Consider the following 20,764-nt stretch of genomic DNA (forward strand, 5'->3'; position numbering starts at 1 on the left):
GTCCCCTTCTGTTCACCGAGACTGACCTTTGCAGTAAGTCCCAGACCCTGTGGCATGAAGGAGAATCTCTGGTGCACTGGGATGTCTAAGAATTACGATCCAATTCCTCTTTTCTCCCGTGTCAACAATAGCTGGCATTGGTTCCTTCTGCCCAAACTCTCCTTTGTTATTTTATTAGGTGTCAGAGTCGATGAACCACAGAGGGCTGCTATCCAACTTTCCCTGAGCTGTTAATCTTGCAGCCCATCCACCTGAATTATGAGGCTTGTTTCCTGTGTTTTACACAGTTATTTGTGATCTTAATTTATTTTAAAATGCTTGCTCAGTCCTAATGTGTCCGGACAGCAGTAGCAAGCTGAGGTTATAATAGCATTTATCACTTATCCTGACTGTGGTGAGAGGCTGTGCTGGGCTGCATGCTGATAGCTCACTTGGGCCACCTAGGTTTCATTACCCACTTCTTAATGGGCCAGTTTGACATCTATTAGAGAGAAATCCTCTCAGAGTGAAACAATGGCAAAGGAGAACTTCCAGTTACTCATTTTAATGAGAGAAAAGGAAGAAACAATGCAGGGCTTTGATGGAACACAACCCACCACATTCTTATCCCATTAAGGCTACACAGCACAATCCTGCAATAACCTGCCTTGAACCGAGGCCTGGTTCACAAATGACAGGTACCTCAGCAAGGATAAATCATACCCTTGAGACATGACACAAAGAATTCTCCCAGAAAGAAATCAGGTCATTTTCCCATGTTTCATTAACACAGGGAGTACTGGCTCCTCCACAGCTACCAGAACATGAGGACTGCCGTGCTGGAGTAAGTGGTGTTATTTGTGTCATGTGTACAGAGAAGAAATGAAAAGTGTGTGCAAGCACCAGTGTGCACATGAGAGGCACTGATGCTAAACAGCCGTCCCCAGCTCTCCTGTTCACGGGGGAACACAAATCCACAGCCACCGAGAGACAGAGGCAGGCTTGTCAGGGAAGAGGATAAAACCTCCTTGAGCACCTCAGACACTCAGAGAAACAGGGCAGACAGCACAGAACATTCCCAGAGAGGATGCTGGTGTGGTGAGCTGAGAGACTGGCTGGCAGTTCAAGTTACAGTCCCAGCCGAATTCCATGGGATAATGAGCTGAATGCAACCTTTGAATCCCTCCGGTAACCTCACGCTGTGAAAAACCAGGCATCCCCTGCTCACACTGGGATAACACCATGTAGGAAAACTTGCAGAAAAGTCAAATTTACTGCCTAGATCCCATCAAAAATTTTGTTCAACTGCAGTTGCTCCATGGTCGGAGAGAAGACTACCTTGTGAAATAATCTGTTTTCTCTTTCATGAATGCGACCTTTACTTTGAGGTTAAAACCTACTATTTGCTTCGTTATTACATATAACAGAGCAGCACCCAGAGACACCCAACAAGGATGGATTGTGCTTGTCGCTGAGCCGTGCAGCTGGTGAAATGTCAGTCCCTGCCCCAGACAGCGAGCAGCTGAAGTGTGAGACGGGAGATGACAGGTGCCTTAGACAGGGAGACGTGTGAAGCACGAGGTAAGAGTGAGCTGATTATGAGGAATACAACAGTGGGAATTGCAGTGCAGCAGCTGCGTGGCACTGAGGGATCCTTTCTAAGCTGCGTGGGACTGGAGCCCCAGTGGTGGGGGAGGACTTGGATGTAGGTGTGAGGGAGAAAGCTGTTGTGGCTGGAGTTGAAGAGGGGGCATGAGTGTGGGCTGAACCTGTCTGTGCGTCTGCATTTGTCTCCTGTCCACGGAACTCCATATTCAGGACTGAGGGAAAGCTTTTAAGGAAGGCATGGAGCAAAGAAGCTAAGGGAAATTTGAGTCTGCACTAGTGGCTGACCTATCTAGATTGAAGATGAGTAAGGCAGGGCACACAAGCTACCTGCTGAGTCCTCTACTGCATACCCCATTGGCACGTGGCCACGAGCTGACAAAGCATCCAGGAGATGGCTGTGAATGAACGTGTCTCTTACTGCAAGGCATGAGAAGAGCTGGAAATATCCAAACCTGCTACAGCCTGGACGCCCTGGGATGATGGTGAGCCCTAGCCTGATATGGAGACAATGCTCCTGTTACAGATGTACCATAAAGCTTCTCCATCTCTGTCCTGCTGGCACAGGTGTGAGAATTTGGTGCAGCACACGGAGGCTGGAGGACCAGAAGTCTGGCAGGGCCAATTCACACCTCCACCCTAACTCACAGGAGGTGGGAAAACTGGGAAAACTCAGCAGAATCAGGAGGTGCCACATCTTGTGAACACTGCTTGGAGGAATTAGCACAAAGCAAACTCACTGGGGAGTAAGGAGGTGTAAAAAGGCTCAGCAAAGGAGTTAGACAAGTGGGGAACATGGAACAGTGGGGTTCACTTGGCCTGAATACACGAGAGCTTCTGGTATTTATACAGTTTTACGGTTTCTACAATAACACAGCAGAGAAGTATCTGCAAGCTCAGCAGCTTGCTGCAGTGCACACACACCACATCCAGTGAAAGCCACAGTGAGACTTGGATCAGACAAGAATGGGAAGGAGAACTCCAGGAGAAACAACCCTTCCTCTTCCATGTGCAATACCCCTCCCAGACGGCCCAAACCAGCACGACCTTGTTAAGGATGATGTTCAGCCGCTCAGATTCGCAGTCCACCACTACCAGCCTTTCCTTCTTCTTCTGCAGCTCCTGGAAGAGCATTCGATAGCCCTCTTCTGTTGTCGTCAGGATGTTGACAGCTGTCACCTGCCAGTTCTTCTCAGCTGCAGTGTCCAGCACTTTCTGTAGGACTGACAACCCTGTGATGGGAAGAGAGGGGGAAGAGCCAGGTTTTAGTTGTATGGTGACATCTTTCCGTCCTCCTGACAGCCTGTGTAGCTGCCTCAGGCCAGGCTGGAGTCAAAGTCACAAGAGTGAAGCAGAACAACAGAGAGCAACTAATAGTCTAGATTTTACCCAGACTCAGCTGGGCTAGAATTAATGAGAGCTACTTTTCTGTCCTAGCGCAGATGATTGCAGGCCTGGTTTTCCTTTGTAATCAGCAGATCAGTCTCGTTGATCAGACCCTGCTGTGGGATTCAGATAAGAACTCTAATCCCCATTTTCCTGTCTGTCACTACCCAAACAACTCGATTTCTCTTGGCCATAGTTTCCTTCTTATCTTTGATCTGTTTAGGCTGTATGCTCCCAGAGTTAGGGACACCCTCAGCAATCAAAACACACAATTGTATTCAGCATCCTTCTCTCTGCCATCAGAGAGAAAACCATTATTTTAAAAATTATGTTGCCTAAATTACATGCACAGCCTTCCAGGGGAGATTCACATAGCACTGCTCTGGAATCCTACTAAACAACTCTGTTGCAGTCCTTTTGGGATATTCATGATGCATGACAACAGAAAGCAAGTGTGACACTTTTATACCTTCTTCTTGTCTCTAAAGGTCATCCTGTCCCTTCAAGGAATAACAATAACTTCCAGGACAGAGCTGTGAATCACCTTTACCTCCACCCTGTCCTCCACAAGTCCGTTTGGCTTCCAGCCTCCAAGCCTGGACCTTTAAAGGCATCTGAGAGCTGGGAAAACTGAATCACAGAGCAATGAGCTCACTAGCCTTGTTTGTGGTTTAGAAAATTAGATAATAACTTCAAGAACCCAACGAAGGTTTTATTGTTTTATATAGACAACTGACATGTGCTAACACAGAGGACTTGGAGGTTTTCAAGCTATCTGCCAGACACACATTTCACGCCTGACTGTGGGCTTGGGTGAAGCCATTCATGTTTATAAACTTGGGACTCAGTGTCCCTGAGTTTGACAGACCGGTTCAATATGGGACATTGAATATAAAAATTTCACCATTGCAAACCACCTACACATCAAATATTTCCCTCATGTTGATGGGGCTCAAACCTGGCTCCATGAGCACAGACATACTGGGTGAGGCTGATGCTTCATGTAGATCAACACTCACCTTCAGCAGAAATGGATATTTATGAAAGAAATAGAGAACAGGGAAGGCACAGGGTGACCCTTCCTTTAGGCATCCTCTCAGCTTCCAGAAAACAACAGTAAGAGGATTTCTGGAGGCCAAGTCTCCACCTAGAGCACTATGTTTAACTGTCTGGTAACCCTCCCACATGCTTGTGACTTACCCCGGTCAGCATCATAAATGTACACAAACTTCTGCCAGCTGTAGTGCTCGATGACACTGATGAGGGCATCCTGGAGCTCTGGGCGGAGCTGGAGGACAAACTGATTGGACGTTTCGACAGGGAAGCTTGGTGTTATGAAGCAGACGTGGAGAGCCCCACAGAAAGACGTGAGCATGTTGACGGTCCTCCTCTCATAAAATCCAAAGATGGCATAGACGCCCTTGGAGAACTGTGAACAGACTGGAGGAGCAGAGAGAAAGGTCATGAGGGCAGAAGGGCAAGGAGGCTTATCAGGAATTTCACCAAAATAAACCTTTTCCCTGAAATAAGCTGTGAGCTCTCCTGACAAAATAATTTTACCCCAGGCCCATGGGTTGATGAAGGAACCTGTGAAAAACAGGGCTTGTGACCATGTGGTGCTCTGCCCTTGGTCTCCACAGACCTGCTTTACCTTTGATAGGCAGAAGTGAGAGAGAAGAATGAAATCAGCATCCCCAGAGCTCTGCTGAAGATTTTTCTTCTTCTGAGATAAAATGTGTTATCTGAACATGGGAACTCCTCAGCAGAAAGGGGCTATTGCAGCCCCAGATGCATTTCCTTCAGAGCAGAAGGAAAACATTTGCATGATAGCACAGCCCTTTGTGGCCAGTGACTCCAGAAGGAAACTATGGGTTTGACCTCTGAAGCTGCAGAGACCATTCTGGGAGGGCATCTCAGCAAGGGTTGACCAGGTTCAATGCAGTCACAGCACAGCTACAGGGAGGTTTTTCTGCAGCATGAGCTGCTGACACTGAGGTCAGAGCCTCTGACACCAGAGTGTGTTGGTACTTGGGGTCACCTGCGTGGCAATTTCTGGTTTCCTCACAAAGCCATGGTGGGGAAGGCTGTGTGCTCAGCGAGGTAGCAGCAGTATCCTGGGAGATCTCCATCAGGAGTTCCCTGACAGATATCTGTGTCTGTCCTCAGCAGCTGGTGCTGTGCTGCACAGGGAGGGCTCTCTCGTGTTGGAGCCCTTCTCTGGAGAGCACTTAATGATATCCTGGGAGCTACCAGAAAAATGCCTTAGGATCTCAGTGAGACAGAGAGAGTTCACACCTTAGGTTGTAAAACTTAGCCCCTGAGACAGTCAGACTCATTTAATATCACCCCTGTTTATGGCACATCCCAAGTTACCACCAATAAATCTCCAAGGCGGAGGTGGTGGCAGTGACAGCATTTTTTCTGTGTCAGAACTCCTGGCACTAATGTCTCCTCCTGTTGTCACTCCGACTCTGAAGACCTTTGGCTGTGACATTTATACTGACTCAACGCTTCACACATCACTTGCCTGCCCTCCTCAGCCAAGTGCAGGCTGAGGAGTTGGATGTGACATTCTGGGGTCCCCTGGCAAGTGCTCTGCACTGCTTGGAAATCCCCTGACCTGGTTCCTGCTGGTAGCCATCAGTACTGAGCCTTCTGTGTGTGCAGCTGGAAACAAGCTCCTAAATGTGAGTTATTGCATCCATAGCTGTGCTCCCTCTGAGCTCTGTCCCTTCAGCAGTGAGGGTCTTCTCCTGACTGGCTTACACCCATCCCGGTTAAGATTGCCTTGTTCCTCACTTCTCTTACTGCCACCATCAAATATTCAGAGGGAAGAGCAAGAAATCCTGCTTCCCACTGTGCAAAGCCAATCCCTTCTCCCATCTCACCACCAAAACAAAGCACTTGTGCTTTCGGAACAGCACAATGCTGAGAGCTGAGGACTGAATCTCATGACACTGATGGAACTTTTCCCTTCATCTTGGAGTTTGGCCCAGGTTTTGGGCATCCCAGTCCTTCAGTTTGTTCCCAGGGTCACCCATCCTCTTTTCACTGATTAGCACCTGTGATCTCAGAATTTTCCTCCCACAAAGGAATTTGTAGTTCTGCAGGGCAGGGACGCCTCACAAAGCCTGAACCATGACAAAAATAACCCTCACTTCTCTTTATTTTCGCAGCAGTGTCTCTCTTTGCAATCAGCAATTGTGTCTGTATCAGCTGGAGTCACTGCCCTCATCATGAGACTGACACATTCAGGAAGAAAAGTAGCAGATATGGATAGAAACAGTCTGAACATCATTTCCATGTGACTGGACTAGTGGGTCTAATGAACGATGCGATATACCATATGTGAGAGATCAGAACGTGGTCTTGGGAGACCCAGGCTTCAGACTCACTGAATGATTAAAGAGACATTTTCAGGACAGTTGAACAATCCAGCACAATTAATAATCCAGACAATAAACTTAGATGGCTTGTTTTGTTTCAGACAAGGCATGGCTTCCTTGAATTTTATTTTCTATCTAAAAGGAATCTCTCATTTTTTAGATTTTATTTTTTTTTTAACTCTGTGTCTCAGTCACGCTCAGGCATCCCTCCTACACTGTTCTGAGACATCATCAGTCCCAGCATTTGAAACAGATTGCACCAAAGACAACTGGGAGAAGGAACACGCTTTATCATTAGTAAGTTTGGAAAGAACTCTCACTCACTTCGTATTTGCAAGCTATAAGGGGCCACAGACAAGGCAGATAATTTGGGAAAAAAAAGACTTGCTGAAGGTTATCACCCAAAGAAGAACAAAGAAATTGTTATGTCAATTAATCTGGAAAAGTGAAGAGTGAGACCTGCAGCTACTTTTCTGGGACTGAACTTGGCATAATGTAAAAACAGTGGTGCAAAATTGTGTAAATCTCAAGGCTATTTTAAATTCTTTATTTAATATGTTAAGAGATCATTGGAATTTCTTTACATTTGCTTTAATCACTTTATGAAGAAAATATATTAATTATTCTGTTCTCATTTGACTGCTCTGCAACTTCCTATTAAGGTATTACTAAGAACTGCAAACCTTAAGTAGAGGAAGCAAATATTTTAAGCTCTCTTTGTTTTTATAGTGTTGAGCAGTCACCAGCCTCTGACTGACGGCTTTCTAAAAAGCTTAAAATACATAAAAGGGATAAAGATCGTGCTGGAATGGAAGGTCTGAGAAGTTGAGCTCTCCTGGCCGATTGGCTGGTGACAACATCACACTCTGCAAGTGTTGTCCCAACTGCCTGTGGAGAGCTGGCCACAGCTCAGCTTTTCCTGCAGAGGACTGCAGAACAGTCAGCCTGGTGACCAGCTCTAGCAGCTGAATTTGGACAGTTCAACCTCAAGCTGCAGGCAGGAATCTGGGTGAAATGCAACAGTATAAATGTTTGCCTATCCAAGGATGTGAGCATGAGTGAAGAGGGTTTGCTTGGATGCAGATAAAGACATCTGTGACAGTTTGCATGTGCTATTTGTGACCTCTGGGCTGCACGATGGGAAAGGACAGAGAACATCAGTTCTGGGCTGTACCTGTGCTATCATCTTACAATGAATTTGTAATTAATTACGGAATAGTTTTCCTCTAAATAAACCCTCGCAAAATATAGTTCATAATGATTGATAACCATAACTACTACTGTGTTCACCTTCATCAGTCTTGTAAAACTGATCAGGTTGGAATTTGTGGCTGGGGCATTCCCAGTGTGTGCCACACCAGGCACCATGGACACCCCATATCCCTCCTTCTCCAGGCACAGACTCTCTCACCGAGGCTCTCTTGTGTCAGTCCAGGTTGATTGTCACCTGGTTATGCTGGAGAGACAGCCCAGCAACAACCACCTACTCTCTGGACACAACCCTGCAGTGCCTGTTGCAGCCAGGTGAGATGAGACCTCCTCAGACTGTACTAAAACCAATTCCAACTTACTGCAAAAATCAAAACTGTTTGTAACTTAGCCAAAAAGTGACTGATGTGGTAGAGCAAGAAGGGGAGGCTTCCCCTCTCTCTCTGTGGAAAGGTGACCATCGTGGAGATGGTGTGTCCTTGAATTCAAATGAGGAAAAAGCATCTGTTCTTCCCTCATTCGTGGAATCCCCAGACTGCAGAATTTCTAGTCCTGCACTTTTTCTCAAGGTTCTCTTTTCATATGGAAATATTCAAGGTAAGGCACGTATACCGGAGAAAAAACACTGATTTTGCTGATAGTACACACACAAGAGGATGCCTACTTGGCAGCTGAAGAGAGGCAGCTCTGGCCACCTTTGCAGATGCTTCCAAGAAAAAGAAAAGTACATCAACAAATACATCAATACTCACAACTTTAATTTGCGCATTTTCTCTGCAGAAGAGGAAAGCAAAAGAGATGTTTTGAGTGTATAAAAATTCCTGGTAGATTCTTTTTTTTGGCTATAACTCTCAACCAGAGAGTAGATGAACAAGACTGCATTTAGGAGAGTCATAGGTATTTTGCAACTGGAGGGTTGACCTGACCCATGTAAAAGGCAGGTGTCAGATAAAACAGATATCTCTTTTAGGTTTTGGTTAAGGAAGATAAACCAAAAAGTTTCTCTCAGAAACAGTCACCACAAAGAGAGGCTGAAACAGTCTTGGCATTTGAGGAGGAAGAGCAAATGGGCTACACAGAAGGATGGGAATTCAAATTTGGTCTCCAGGAGTGAAGACAGTACAATTCTGCTGAGAATCTGCAAACAAGATTGTAAAAAGGAAACTGTTCCCTATGGACACAGCTGGGGAAGAAGCCTGGTAGGAGATCCTGGCAACTGCTCATCTGCCATTTCCTTTAGAAGCAGAATTTTCACCATTTCACTGAGTTTAAGACTAGAAAGGGACATTAGATCATTTCTACTGACTTGTTATATCTCATGGACCATTAAGCTTCACCCAGCTACCCCTGGAGGCAGCCAATAATATGGCTTAGTTGACTCTTGGGAGGTTCAACTGCTACATGCCCCTGTCAGAGAACAGAAGTAGCAGAGACAGTGCTAATACCCGAAGCCACAAGAGCAGTAAAATCCTGATTAAATGAAATATCCCCAGATGTTCTCCACAAATGACTCATGTTCTTACTTGCAAAAGGAGACAAAACCCCCAGACGGTCCCTGCCTGATCTCAGAGGCCTTCCCGACCCTGGAGAATGTCAGAGCATCTAGGAGGCAGGACACCACACCCTCTCCAGGAAAGACATTCCTACAATACTGAGCTGCATATGAGAGTAAATTATTCCCCATAGCCCAAGTGGGTAGGGAAAGAAAATTGCAACTGAAAATGTAGACTCCTAAATAAGGAGAAATCTTTGAAACCACCCAATCCAGCACACACCAAAATTAAGAAATGGTTTTTTAAAAAATTTGAAGAAGAGTGTGGCCAGACTTTGTAATAAAATAGTCAGCTCAGTTTACTGTCCTCTGTGAACTATTAATGATGAGCCCTGCAATGCCTGCAGCCCCAATATCATCTTCATCTGTCCAAACCTCTGGGGACATGGAACCAACACCCTCACTTGCAGCAAAACATACTCACTGACAAAAGTGGTGTCAAGAAGCAGTTCCCACATGCTTTTCTTTGCTCACTTGGAGTGTATTTGTGCACATGTGGGAAAGAGGAGGGAGGATATGCATGCATAATTAATTTTTAGCATGCCCTGCCTGGAGGCGACCCTCACGCTGTGATGGAGAACCTGACATCAGGTTGGCAAAGCTGGTGGAGTTTCAATGAGGGAGCACTGGTGTCTGCTTCAATTAGGATCAGCTCAGCTTTCCTCCCAAATGTTTGTCCTCACAGTTCTCCAGTGTGGCGTAGGTGCCAGAGCTCATCTCTTCAGCACATCCCAACGACAGCATGTTCCCACAGATTTTTTGAGCAGGGGAAAGCCAAACAGATTCTACACTCCCCCATTGTTCCACTCGTGTATTTAGCTGACAGCAGATATGTCCCACACAGAAGTGTGTTCCCTTCCATCACTTTCCTGCACTGCTGCTCTAATCATCCTGGAAGCTGGAAAGTAATGTTGATTTTTACATAAAGATCTGCTTTCCTTCCCTCATATTTAAACAATAACCTATGACTGAATAACTGCTCATAACTGCATATGCTGATAGCTTCAACTTTTTTAGTTAAGTTTGCCTGCCTGAAAAGTGAGTCTTAGTTTGGCTGGCTGCCAAATGATAAGCTTCCTTTGAGATCAAATTGAATTTGGGATACTTCTTTCTCACATGCTTCTGAGTTTAAGGAAACAGAAATAACACGGTGGTTTTGTCACCAAAAATCAACAACATGGACTCTTAGTCATTTAAGTCCACTTTTGAATTAAAATTATGATGGTGGAAAATATAGTCATGGGAAGTTAACTTTAATTTCTCTGTCAAAGGGACCAGCTGAATGTCTTAGCTCTTCCATTGTGTACTTCACAACTTGAAATCTCTTTTTCTTCTTCTGCTACTGTCTTTGAGCAAAGTTCTTTTCCAGTGTGACTACAAAACTGAAGAAAAAATCCAAATATCAAAGGTCTTAATAAAGTCACTGAGCTTGTTGAAAAACAAAAGAAGGAAAAACAAGATGTTTGGCAAGCTTTTACTCACTTCTTTTGCTTGTTTTTAAGAGTATTTTTACTTTGGGAATGCTAATATTTTGTTGCATCATATAAAACCAAGAATTAAATATATTGAAGGGTTTACAGTCAACACAAACTATTTCTGAGCACTTTTAATAGGAATGAGATGCAAATCCCCTACACAGAACACACTGAGATCACAAGCATCTTTAAATGGGTCCTGGACAAGAACCTAAAGGAGATGTAGGCATGTGTCTGCTGACATTTGGGACTTGTGGGGTCACAGACTTGGATGGGTCCTTAAATAAGGATACATCCTTAAATAAGATGACATTTAACAGCTGTATTTTCTGAGTAGCCTTCAAACCTGCTGACAGAACACAGAGACACCACTGGAAAGAACGTGATGCCCATCTGAAGCAGCATTCAGAATTCGCAGAAGCCCATTTCTTCTGTGAGTAGACTTAGGTTATTGATCTAATTGGGACAGTTTGGCTGAGGAGGGTCCTGTGGCTAACATCAGATTATGTGTGAGGGAGAATGGGTCCAGTGCCAGCTCTGTTTCAGGTTTGATATCTAATCATGACTTGGATCTTTGTTTGTGAGACAAAGGAAGGCAACTGCCTTTCTGTGAGCCCATCTGTTCCAGTCCCTTGGGTCAGAGAGTGTGCTTTAGACCATGCTCGTATAGACCCCAAATAAGACCAATTTCTGAGCTGGAAGCACTGATTCCATGCTCTCAAGCTGTGTAAGGTTCTTGCTGTTTACTGCCTTCATCTCTCCAGTGTCCCATACCAGAGCCACAGCTTTTCCACAGCACTCCCTGATTTCATAACGTTAAAACAGTAAAGACGTGCAGAAGGGCTCTGGTGCCTGGAAACAACTCTGCATTTTTCAGCTCTAACAGAGGATCTGACCTCTCCACCTTGTCTCATTTTTAAAATGGGACTGTTTTCCTCCCTGCCAGTCTGGCTCATTCCTGGGGTACAGCTATCTGTAAAAATAAGGCAAACAAACCCAGCTGGGTTACAGTCTTCTGAGATTCCTTTGTGGCACATTATGTCATTAAAAATATAGAATCATAGAAGGCCTTGGCTTGGAGGGGACCTAAAATATGTGCCAGAACTGTCTGGCACTGTCAGAAGGTCTGCTGGGCAATCTGGCTTTTTAGCATGTCCAGAAAGAACCCAGTAGAAGATGCTGGCCATGCTGGGTGCCTTGGAGCAGCAGGAGCTCTGCAAAACCAGCTGCCCTCTCCTGCCCACAATCCTCATCTTGAGTTCCCCTGTAGCTCCCCTAGAAGGAAGTGATCCCTCCTAGGGCCCCAGCTGCAGATGGATTTTCCTATGGGCCCCATGGGCTCAGGAAGATCAGCAATCCCTGCTCTGATCTAACCTTCTACAATGAAATAGAAAACTCATAATTTGTCCTCATTGAACTCTCTGTGTCTGAAGCAGAGACATAAATATTAAAGCAAGATTACTAGAAATGAAAAAATGACAGATATTGTAAAAGAAGACGAGGGATGAGGGTTGAACCAGTTTTGCTTTTCCTTCCTTATTAGATGGCCTTTTGTGTTATGTTGGTCTTTCTGAAGAAAGTGCTATACAAGGAAAACTAAGTACAGGATCACGGTGTAGATTCTGCTGGGAAGTATGAACAACAATAGAGAAAAAGGAACAAAGCACCAAACCCCCAGCACGTTAACACAGTACACAGCACACTGCTCTTAGTTCACCACAATGTTTAATTCTGGGCTGGAAGTGCTAAATTATTAAAACAGAGTAAAAAGAGGGAGTAAGAAGCGGGAGGGGGAAGATAAGCAGTAGCAGAAAGCAAGTGTGTCACATAGAGAAAATCTCACTTCAGATGAAATGCATTTTGTCTTCAATAGCTTCTTTTCTTTCTCTAATACATTATATTGGTTCACAGACATTAAAGCCTTAGACTGTCTTCAGTGCAAGCCTCAGGTTCTGGTGAGGATTTTCTAAGGGCTCGTCTTGAAATTGGTTCCAGGTTGCAATGAAAAAACCGGACTGTGAATTTTCCCTGGAGAAGTCCAATGTTAATGTTGCTTCCCTTGGGGAAGGAGGCTGTTAACATCCACCTCCACAGCTCCTTTCCTAATCTTCATCCTGATAAATACAGTTTTGGTCCCGTGTCCCCCTGCTTCATAGAACATGTGCATAGGCATTCCAAAATTTGCTCTGGTTTGTGCTTTTGTAAAACTGTTGTTTCAGTCTCTGACGTGTTCCTTGTGACATTCCTGACACCTGTTGCCCTGAGCCTGCTTCTCCCCAGGTAGTTGGAGGTGAACATCTACTCACCTTCTCTTTTCTCCCTGTCACTACTTTTTTTCCCCACTCCTGCTGGGAGTGGGAAAAAAATTTCCAAGTTAAAATTTCCAAGTTAAAATTTCCAAGTTTTAACTGTTTACTGCTACAGTGCATAAACCCTTATCCTTGTCTGCCACTGAACTAACCCAACTAATTTTAAGACTTTCTCAACAACAGGCTGCAAAGTATCAACTTCATTTGTTAACTTTCCACTTTTTCCTACTCAAATCAGCCAAAGAACCTGACAAAACACACACACATGCATGCACACCCTCTGCAGTGTCCAAACTCTCTCTGGCCACACATTTATATCCCAGTACAAGTGCTGGGTTTCCGGGTCTCAGGTGTCAGACCCCTGATGCTCCTCAGCCCGCACAGTCAGCAATAGGCAGGGAAGGGTGGTGTTGAACTCTGTAAAGTCAGATTGGGTAGTTCCTGGTGTGCCCAGCTTTTATTCCCTGCTTTGCAAGCATGTGAAAAGAGACCTTTATATTTCCTCAAACGCTGACTCTCTTTCCTGATAGTGATTTTTTTTTTTTTAACTGACAAGAAAAAGCCCTAAGCAACCCCTTTCTGAACTCCAGGGGTGTGTTGCCTTCAAAGAAACACAGGGATTATGCCATATCCCATACACCTACATAGGTTGTGTGGGCATTATTAATAATTCTAATTGGCTTGGAATTACACTTATCCCTGGGTACCTGGGAACCCTCTATAGATGCAGCTGTGGCCCTGCATGTGTTTGTAAGATGCCTGGCACAGTGCTACAAGGCCTCTGTGAGGTACTGTAATATATACATTTGGAATAGCAATAAAGCCACTGAACAGCCTCCTCAGAGTGGAGAATTACCTTCCCAGCAGAGAGAAGAGAAATTATATGACTGGTTCACCACAGAAAGTAAAACAAAGGATAAGGAGGGACCTAAATTGAGAATCAGGAGAATTTTCCCTAACCTGATTGATCTTTTTGGTAGTGAGGATGTCTTTTGTGTGTCTACCTTAAAATATCTGCCAGTCTAGGAGGGAGGCTGGCTGTCAGAGGGCACAGACGAGGTTTTCCTCTTGTTGTAAGCTATTGTTGGCCTTTCTGACATTAGTTGACTCCTTGCTCACTTAAAAGTAAAGGGCAGCAGACAGAAAGCACGGTGTATATTGTGTGGGGAAAGCATTACCAAGCTCCCCTCTGCACCAGTCTCACTGGTCTGGGCAAAGAAGGAAGAGTTTGAACTTACCCAGGACAAAGTTTCCTGAAACAGAACCTCTCACAGACAGGACAGAGCATCATGTCCCTGGGGGCTTGAAGTGGGAAGCAGTACCTAAGCCCACCAGCTGACACATTATTTATAAACATGCACGTTTTCTATACATTTTCAGGGCTACGTTACAGGTATCTGCTGAGTTAGCAAGGCAGATGCTCCAAAACCTACATGTGCCATCGCTGCCCCAAAAGTGCCATCTTTTCTGCAGACACTGGAGCCATTAGTTTTCTGAAAAGAGGAGCAGGGAGGCACAACCCAGCGAACTACACTCAGCACACAAGGGTTAACTTCTAGAGCACAACCCTTTTGTGCTACCTGCTTGCATATTGTATTCACCTTTGGTCTGTGAAAGCAACAACGGTTTTGAAACTCCATTTAACATCTCAGCAAGGGCTGAGTTCAGTGTAGAATGACAAGATCCTTTGACATCTGAGAGTGCTGGCTTTTGTGGGCTTAAGTGCCTCCCTTGGAGGCTCTTTGCTACAGTCATTTCTTGTAGGGTTTTTATTTTCCCTTTTCACATTAATGTTCCGTTCCATTGTGCTCATAGCTTTGGTCAGGCCTACTTAATGTCAGGGGGAATATTACCATTTCTTCCCTGTCATTAGGACAGCTCTAATCCTGTCTGCATTCTGAGGGCAATAAATGATAAGTGTTACCACATTTTTAATTTCCTCAGTGCCTCTGAGGAAATGGTTTTGTGAAAAATCCCAAACAAACAAGTTTAAGCTTGAGATCTTTTAAACCCAGTGGGAGACTGTGTTGTCTGGGGAGCATGAAGGCAGAGCTGTGACAGATGGCGAGATCTGGACCTATGGTTTGCAATTTTATGGTTTCTGGTGAAACTTCTGTGCGAATCGCTCGCTGTGGGTGGTGGAACAAACAGTTTACATGAAGTGCATCTAGCTAGTGTGCCCAGATGGAGCTTCTGCAGAGAGGTGATACTTGTTAAATTGGGGCTGCAGGCAGCTGTAGAGGCCAGTTCCCTCTCAGGGGAGGTGAAGGCATCCATGCCACTGAGCAAGGTGAATGGTGGGGACGGGGGAGAACATCACTCTGCCCCACTGCTCTAATGAACCTATGGTAGACCTGGAGGCCCTGTGTGAATGTGACCCAAAACACAAAGTATCAGCCAGGGAGTTGGCTACCAAGCAAGAGCTTCAGCAGAAATAAGGTGGAATTCAAGATTTTCCTAACAAGTCTTAGGTGAAATCTGTGTCATTTTACCAGCATGACAGAGGGGATTTTCACAGCTACAGGCTTCTCCTAAGTTGGTACTTGGATCCACGAAAGTCATCCCCCATAGCAAACTCACATGACCAAGGAAAGGACCAAGAGGTGGGAGAAGCTGCAAAGCATATTACCAGTTCTACAAAATAACCTCAGAAACACATCTTTTACTTAAAAGACTCTTGCCCAACCAAATCCCATTAATGTCAGTGACAGGTGGTATCAAATACAAAGCAAAACTTTGGAAAAGACTTTTGTACTGGATGTTTCACTTGCAGAACTTCACATGTCACAGTAAAGATTTATGATAATGAAAAATACGGTCATTGACTCTATACTGAGGCGAGTGAAGACAAGACATCAGGAGCCTCTCAGCTATCCTGAACCACCTGCACTGCCATGGGACTGAGAAAACAGTCTGGAAGAATAGGACGTGTGTCTTAGGGAGAAGAATGTAGCAGAATCCTCAACATTAGCAAAACACTGAGATCTCTTCCTGACATGCTTAGTTACATGCAAACACCTTCTCTACTGATTTCTATTCAGGGAGAATTTTTAAGCTCCTGAAGAAAGAGACTCTCCAGTGAGCTGCAAAGAGCAAGAGGGATCATGTAAAACACTCTACATAAATGCAAATTGTGGGGAGGCCAAGCAGAGCACAGGAAGGGGAGTTGTGGGAAACCTGGGGTCATTCATCATTTGTAAGCAGCGGCACTGCACACACAGAAGCAGGTTCTGTCTGAAGCACTCACTCGGTGTAAACCAAAGATGATGAGATGATTTAGGCAGCTACTGAGAAAATCCCACTGCCTCTCAGCAGAAACTTTACCTGTAAAATATTATTTAGACAGAGAAGCAGCAGCAGACTGGAGGATGCTAATTTGTATCATTTCTCACAAGCATCAGAGAGACTCTTTCACTATTCGCCAGATGTTGCTCAACCCAAGGTCGTGGGGTTACCTGAGGAAATCCATTTGTCCATGAAATCAGAGTCACAGGCCACCCTGGGGCAGGCAGGTCTTGCACAGAGAGGCATCAGGAGCACCAGCTTTTCAATGAGTGGAAACATTCATTGCATTTAACAACTGTGCAAGAGAACCAAGCCATGGAAAGCTTCACACATCAAGTGTCAGATTTGCTTCGCACAAGGAAAACTGGGAAAACTACATCATGTAATGGACTCTAATCACACATCTAAAATAAGCACATGGATGGCTAAAGGTAAAATTAACATAATTAAGAACCTGTTTTTTTCAGAAGACTCTGGGGGAAAGACAGGTGGAACTGCCACCTACAAGAGAAGGTTGGCAGGGCAGAGGCTGCTGCCACTGGTGGGCAGAACCCCAATAAAGGCTTGGTCTGGGAGGACAAGGCAAAAAGAAACATCCCTGGCACTGGTCTCTTGATATGCATTGGAATCCAGAAGTGTAATTAAAAGCCTGTGATTTACACCTCTGGGACAGTCCTAGCTAACCTGTGAGGGTTGTGATTTTCTTCTTTTTGTACTGCAATCCTCTTCTAGTGCTGAATGTGGCAGAGAGGAGTGTGTAGCATAGCCTTCACTTTGAATTCCTGACCCTCCTCTTGGTGTAAAGAATCATTTCCCTTTGAGAGAATTTTTTTCTGGCTGCCTGTATTTAACATGGCAGTGAACATCTGCAGTCCTATTTTCTAAGCATTGGTTATGATCATTCCTCTGCACTGCTAGTTCTAACAGCAGAGCAATGTCAGCTGAGAGCCTTGGTAGCATTTCCAAAACATTTTTTAAATTACTTAGTTGAATACCACGTCTCTTTAAAGAAGAGATGTTGGAATGATCTGCAAGTGATTTGGGATGTAGGTATATAAGGAAGACATATGGTGCATGCAACCTTTGAAAATCAGACCTTAACTCATGTACACTGAAAGTGTGTCTCCTGTGACAGCTTCTATCAGTACTCTCCTAAGGAAAGATGTTTTTCTGGCATTGTCTGTGGAGCAATGGAAGAACAAGGATGTCATGTGAGGAGTTGGTTTCAGAGGTTCTCTGTGCACATGTGCTTTACAACAACCTGCGAGCGTGTGCCTATAATCCACTTACCTATAATCATCCTGTGAACTTATTTCTTGAATCTCTCATGGAAGTAATGAGAAAATCATCCACTTTCTGCCTGGTTAGAAAGAATAGTCTGTGCAATAGAAGTAAGACAGCTGAGAAAACCTTTATTTCAGTGTAGAAAAGTTGTCTACATTATAGTTTCCCTGGTATCTACATTGAGGCCAATGTAGAATTACACTGGGTCTAAACATGGTCTAGTTTTGTCAGTTGGGAAACACATCATGTTTCCTGAAGGAGGCTGCAGGGAGAGAGGACCTGATTTGTCTGTGCAGTCAGCTGTGACTTGCTTGTAAAGTGTGCTTTCTTCACGTCTGCTTGAGCATAGGTCACTAGTCCCCCTTGGAAGAATCCTCAGGCATGAAACCAAAAGGAATTTGTGATAAAAGACCCTTAAGAAACTTTTCCTGCCGTCCTTATTGGAAAATCTTTCAAAGTAAATGCATGGGAAATAACAGAATCCTAAAGAGTTGTGAAAGCTGGACTGGAGAAGAGGAACAGGGTAAGGGAGATGCAAGTTTGAGGTTCATTGATGGGAGAACAGCCATTTTAATTTCAAAATCAACTGGGGCTTTGAAAGAGAAAAACAAGGATGAAAGGGAGCGTGAAGGGGGGTTGAGTGCAGGTGCATTCAGAGATCCAAGGGCCAGGTGCCTTTTTCTGAAAGGTGAGGGAGAAAAATGGGCTTTTGAATTCTGAGTCACTCCATCTCCTCTCTCTCTGAATGGACAATGACAAAAACACTTCAGTGCTGCCCAGTTTTAGTTTAAGAAGGGTTTTTCAAACCTCACTGTCTGAAGCCTGATAATCTGTCCTCAGTTCAGGCTTTTAACCTCATTTCACAGTTGGACTGGCTGAGGTAGCACCTCACCTGTGTGAGAACACACAGCGATTTTGGGGTGAGACCCAAGTGCCCTCACACGGACACCTCTTTGTCAGATAGTGTGAAGAGTTGGCCCATCGCTCACAGTTTACCAGTGAAATGCCCTTCCCCAGTGGATGGTGAATATTCCATGGGGCACTCCCTGTCCCCACTCACTCTTCTCGCCCATCCTTTCGGAGGAGGGAACATGCTGACAGCAGAACAAGGCAACGCTGCAATGGCCATGATGCTCCTCTCCAAGCACACACAGACTTGGCACCTCACCCAAGGCTTGGGGATTTTGTGACCAGCTGTTGAGTGGGCACTTTGCAATGGAACTCATGTACTGGCTTTAACACTAAACCCATTTCAATTCCTCTCACAACTCAACCTCTGCTGGTTCATGCTGGGCTGAAAGAAGAAGGACAACATGATCTCTTGCCTGAAAGGCTGGAGACCTTCCCAGAACAAAGCCATGCCCCCCAACAAGTCTTTTGTTTGGCTCTCTCTGTATGATTTCATGGTTTATTAGCTTTTAAAAACCAGAAGACCTATTTAATGGCTTGACTTTCAACATGGTACCACTGATGGTGTTTGAGAAAAGTTACTGCCAGGCACTGGTTTCTGGGCCAAGAAAATCCCTCCCTGAGGGGCAGGGATGGTCTGGACCAGGACTTCCGTGAACCTCAATGCAAGTCTATCCCATCTCCAGTCCTCAGTGGAGCAAAGGGGAGTCATTAACCTCATTGGCTCTGCCAAGTGGGTGCAATATGGACCCTGTGTCTCAGTAAAATAAAGATATAGAACAGGAATTTGGCCACCTTTGCCACAGAACTTGTCCTATTTCTGGATCACACTGAAATGCCTTTTGTTGCAAAACAGAGTGTCTTTAAGAAAGATATAAGGACCCAATTTAATGAACAATCTCTATATTTTGGGATCATGCTTTTACATAACATTTTCTTCAGTGTTAATATGGACTCTTCATTTCTGGTTGGAAGCCTCCCACTTTATTTTCTAGGCATGAGATCTTATATTTGTTCAGCACCTAACGCAAAGGGCAATCTCAAATTGTAGCTGCTTGCTTTTTAGCCTTCTTTCTTAAAAAATAATTACATTCTTGAAAGCTGCAAAGCAACTGGCCAGGCTTTTGATGATCCCTCATTAAACCGAAAGCAAACATTCAAATGGTCCACTGGACAAGCTAAAGATCAACTTTTTAGAAGAAAGTTACCCTAGACAACTCAAGGTATTTTAGTTCATTTTTCCATAAAAGCTTTGGTAGGCTTTACTTTTAGCATCTCTGAGATGAAACTAATGCCAATGTAACAGATCCAATAAAGACAGATAATAAAGCTAGCTGAAATTTCTCATCACCTTTTTTTCCCCTTCAAAGGAAAACTGAAGCTTGATCAAAAGTAGGAAGTTGCTTGTTTTGACAAAATACCCTGATTTTCCCATGGAAAAAAAGAAGGGGAAAAAGTTTTACTGTTAAGTCAGAATTTTAAAAAATAAATGTTGGGATGCAATCAACCCTCCTACCCCTGCTCTGGATTGTAAACTGCTCTATGACTGCTGGCACAGCAGGGATAAATCTGAGGTGAAAGGTGGAGACCACTGAGTCAGTGGAAATATTGCCAGAGTTCACACTCAGCTGCAGACGGAATGTTTAGGCACTCCCAGAGCCACATCTCCTGAGAAACACTGCATTTTCTGTGCACCTGGACAACCTCTGCTCAGCACAGCACAGCACAGCACATACCCTCTATCCTGTCCTGTTCACAGGGGGATGTTTCCCTCTCTGCCACAGTTTGAGTCGTCAGCCCTCTGCTCACCTAACCCCTGCTCCCACAAGCACAGCCTTGCCTCTCCCTGTACCACAGCTTCATCCCTGCTTTGTCACCCTCCAGGTGGGTACCTCTGCATGAGGTCCCTCAATCCTTTCTGCCCATGGGAAATGCTGGCTTTTTCCATGACCCTGTCCCTGTGCAGGAGCTCTTCATGAGTCCCCACACTGCATCCCACACGTGCATGGCTGTGAGCAGCCCTGCAGTTGCTCACTATTGCCTGGCTTACTGAGGGCACAGGCACTCAACCCGCTGAAGGGAGCCCTCCCAGCACACCCAAATTCCTTCTGCCACACATCTCCCAAATTCTCCTTTCCACGTCCCAGCCAGAGAGTTGCACACATGTGCTACACACACACAGAGAAATCCTTCCATTAGCTAAATCCCAGCTTTTTACAGCGCTGTTCTCACACACAGCCCTTCCTTATCACCCTGCTCACAGACACTCGGGCTAATCTCTCTCCATGTGCCACGCTTATCTTCCCTCTCTTGTACACATACACACACTTTTTTACACAGAGACTAATCCTTCTCAGTGTCACACACCTCAAAATCCTTCTTACA

The 20,764-nt window shown here is 44.9% G+C and overlaps 1 protein-coding gene across 7 annotated transcripts in view; it reads right to left on the reverse strand.

Moving 5' to 3' along the window:
• GRIA1 (glutamate ionotropic receptor AMPA type subunit 1) overlaps positions 1–20,764 on the reverse strand; it is a 119,047-nt gene that overhangs the window by 58,394 nt on the left and 39,889 nt on the right. For 5 of the 7 annotated variants that reach the window (XR_003527680.1, XM_027643785.1, XM_027643784.1 and 2 more), the window contains 2 exons: positions 4,171–4,410; positions 2,629–2,816 (listed from right to left, as the gene is read on the reverse strand). Coding sequence is in view for 6 of the 7 variants with exons in the window: in XM_027643785.1 (XP_027499586.1) it covers positions 2,629–2,816; positions 4,171–4,410 (428 nt within the window). In the remaining variant the exon portion in view is untranslated. The remainder of the gene's footprint in view (positions 1–2,628; positions 2,817–4,170; positions 4,411–20,764) is intronic. The other 2 variants (XM_027643787.1, XM_027643786.1) reach the window with 1 other exon arrangement.

This window comes from Corapipo altera, unplaced genomic scaffold (genome assembly GCF_003945725.1).
Source record: "Corapipo altera isolate COAL_440 unplaced genomic scaffold, ASM394572v1 75, whole genome shotgun sequence".
Taxonomy (NCBI): Eukaryota; Metazoa; Chordata; class Aves; order Passeriformes; family Pipridae; genus Corapipo; species Corapipo altera.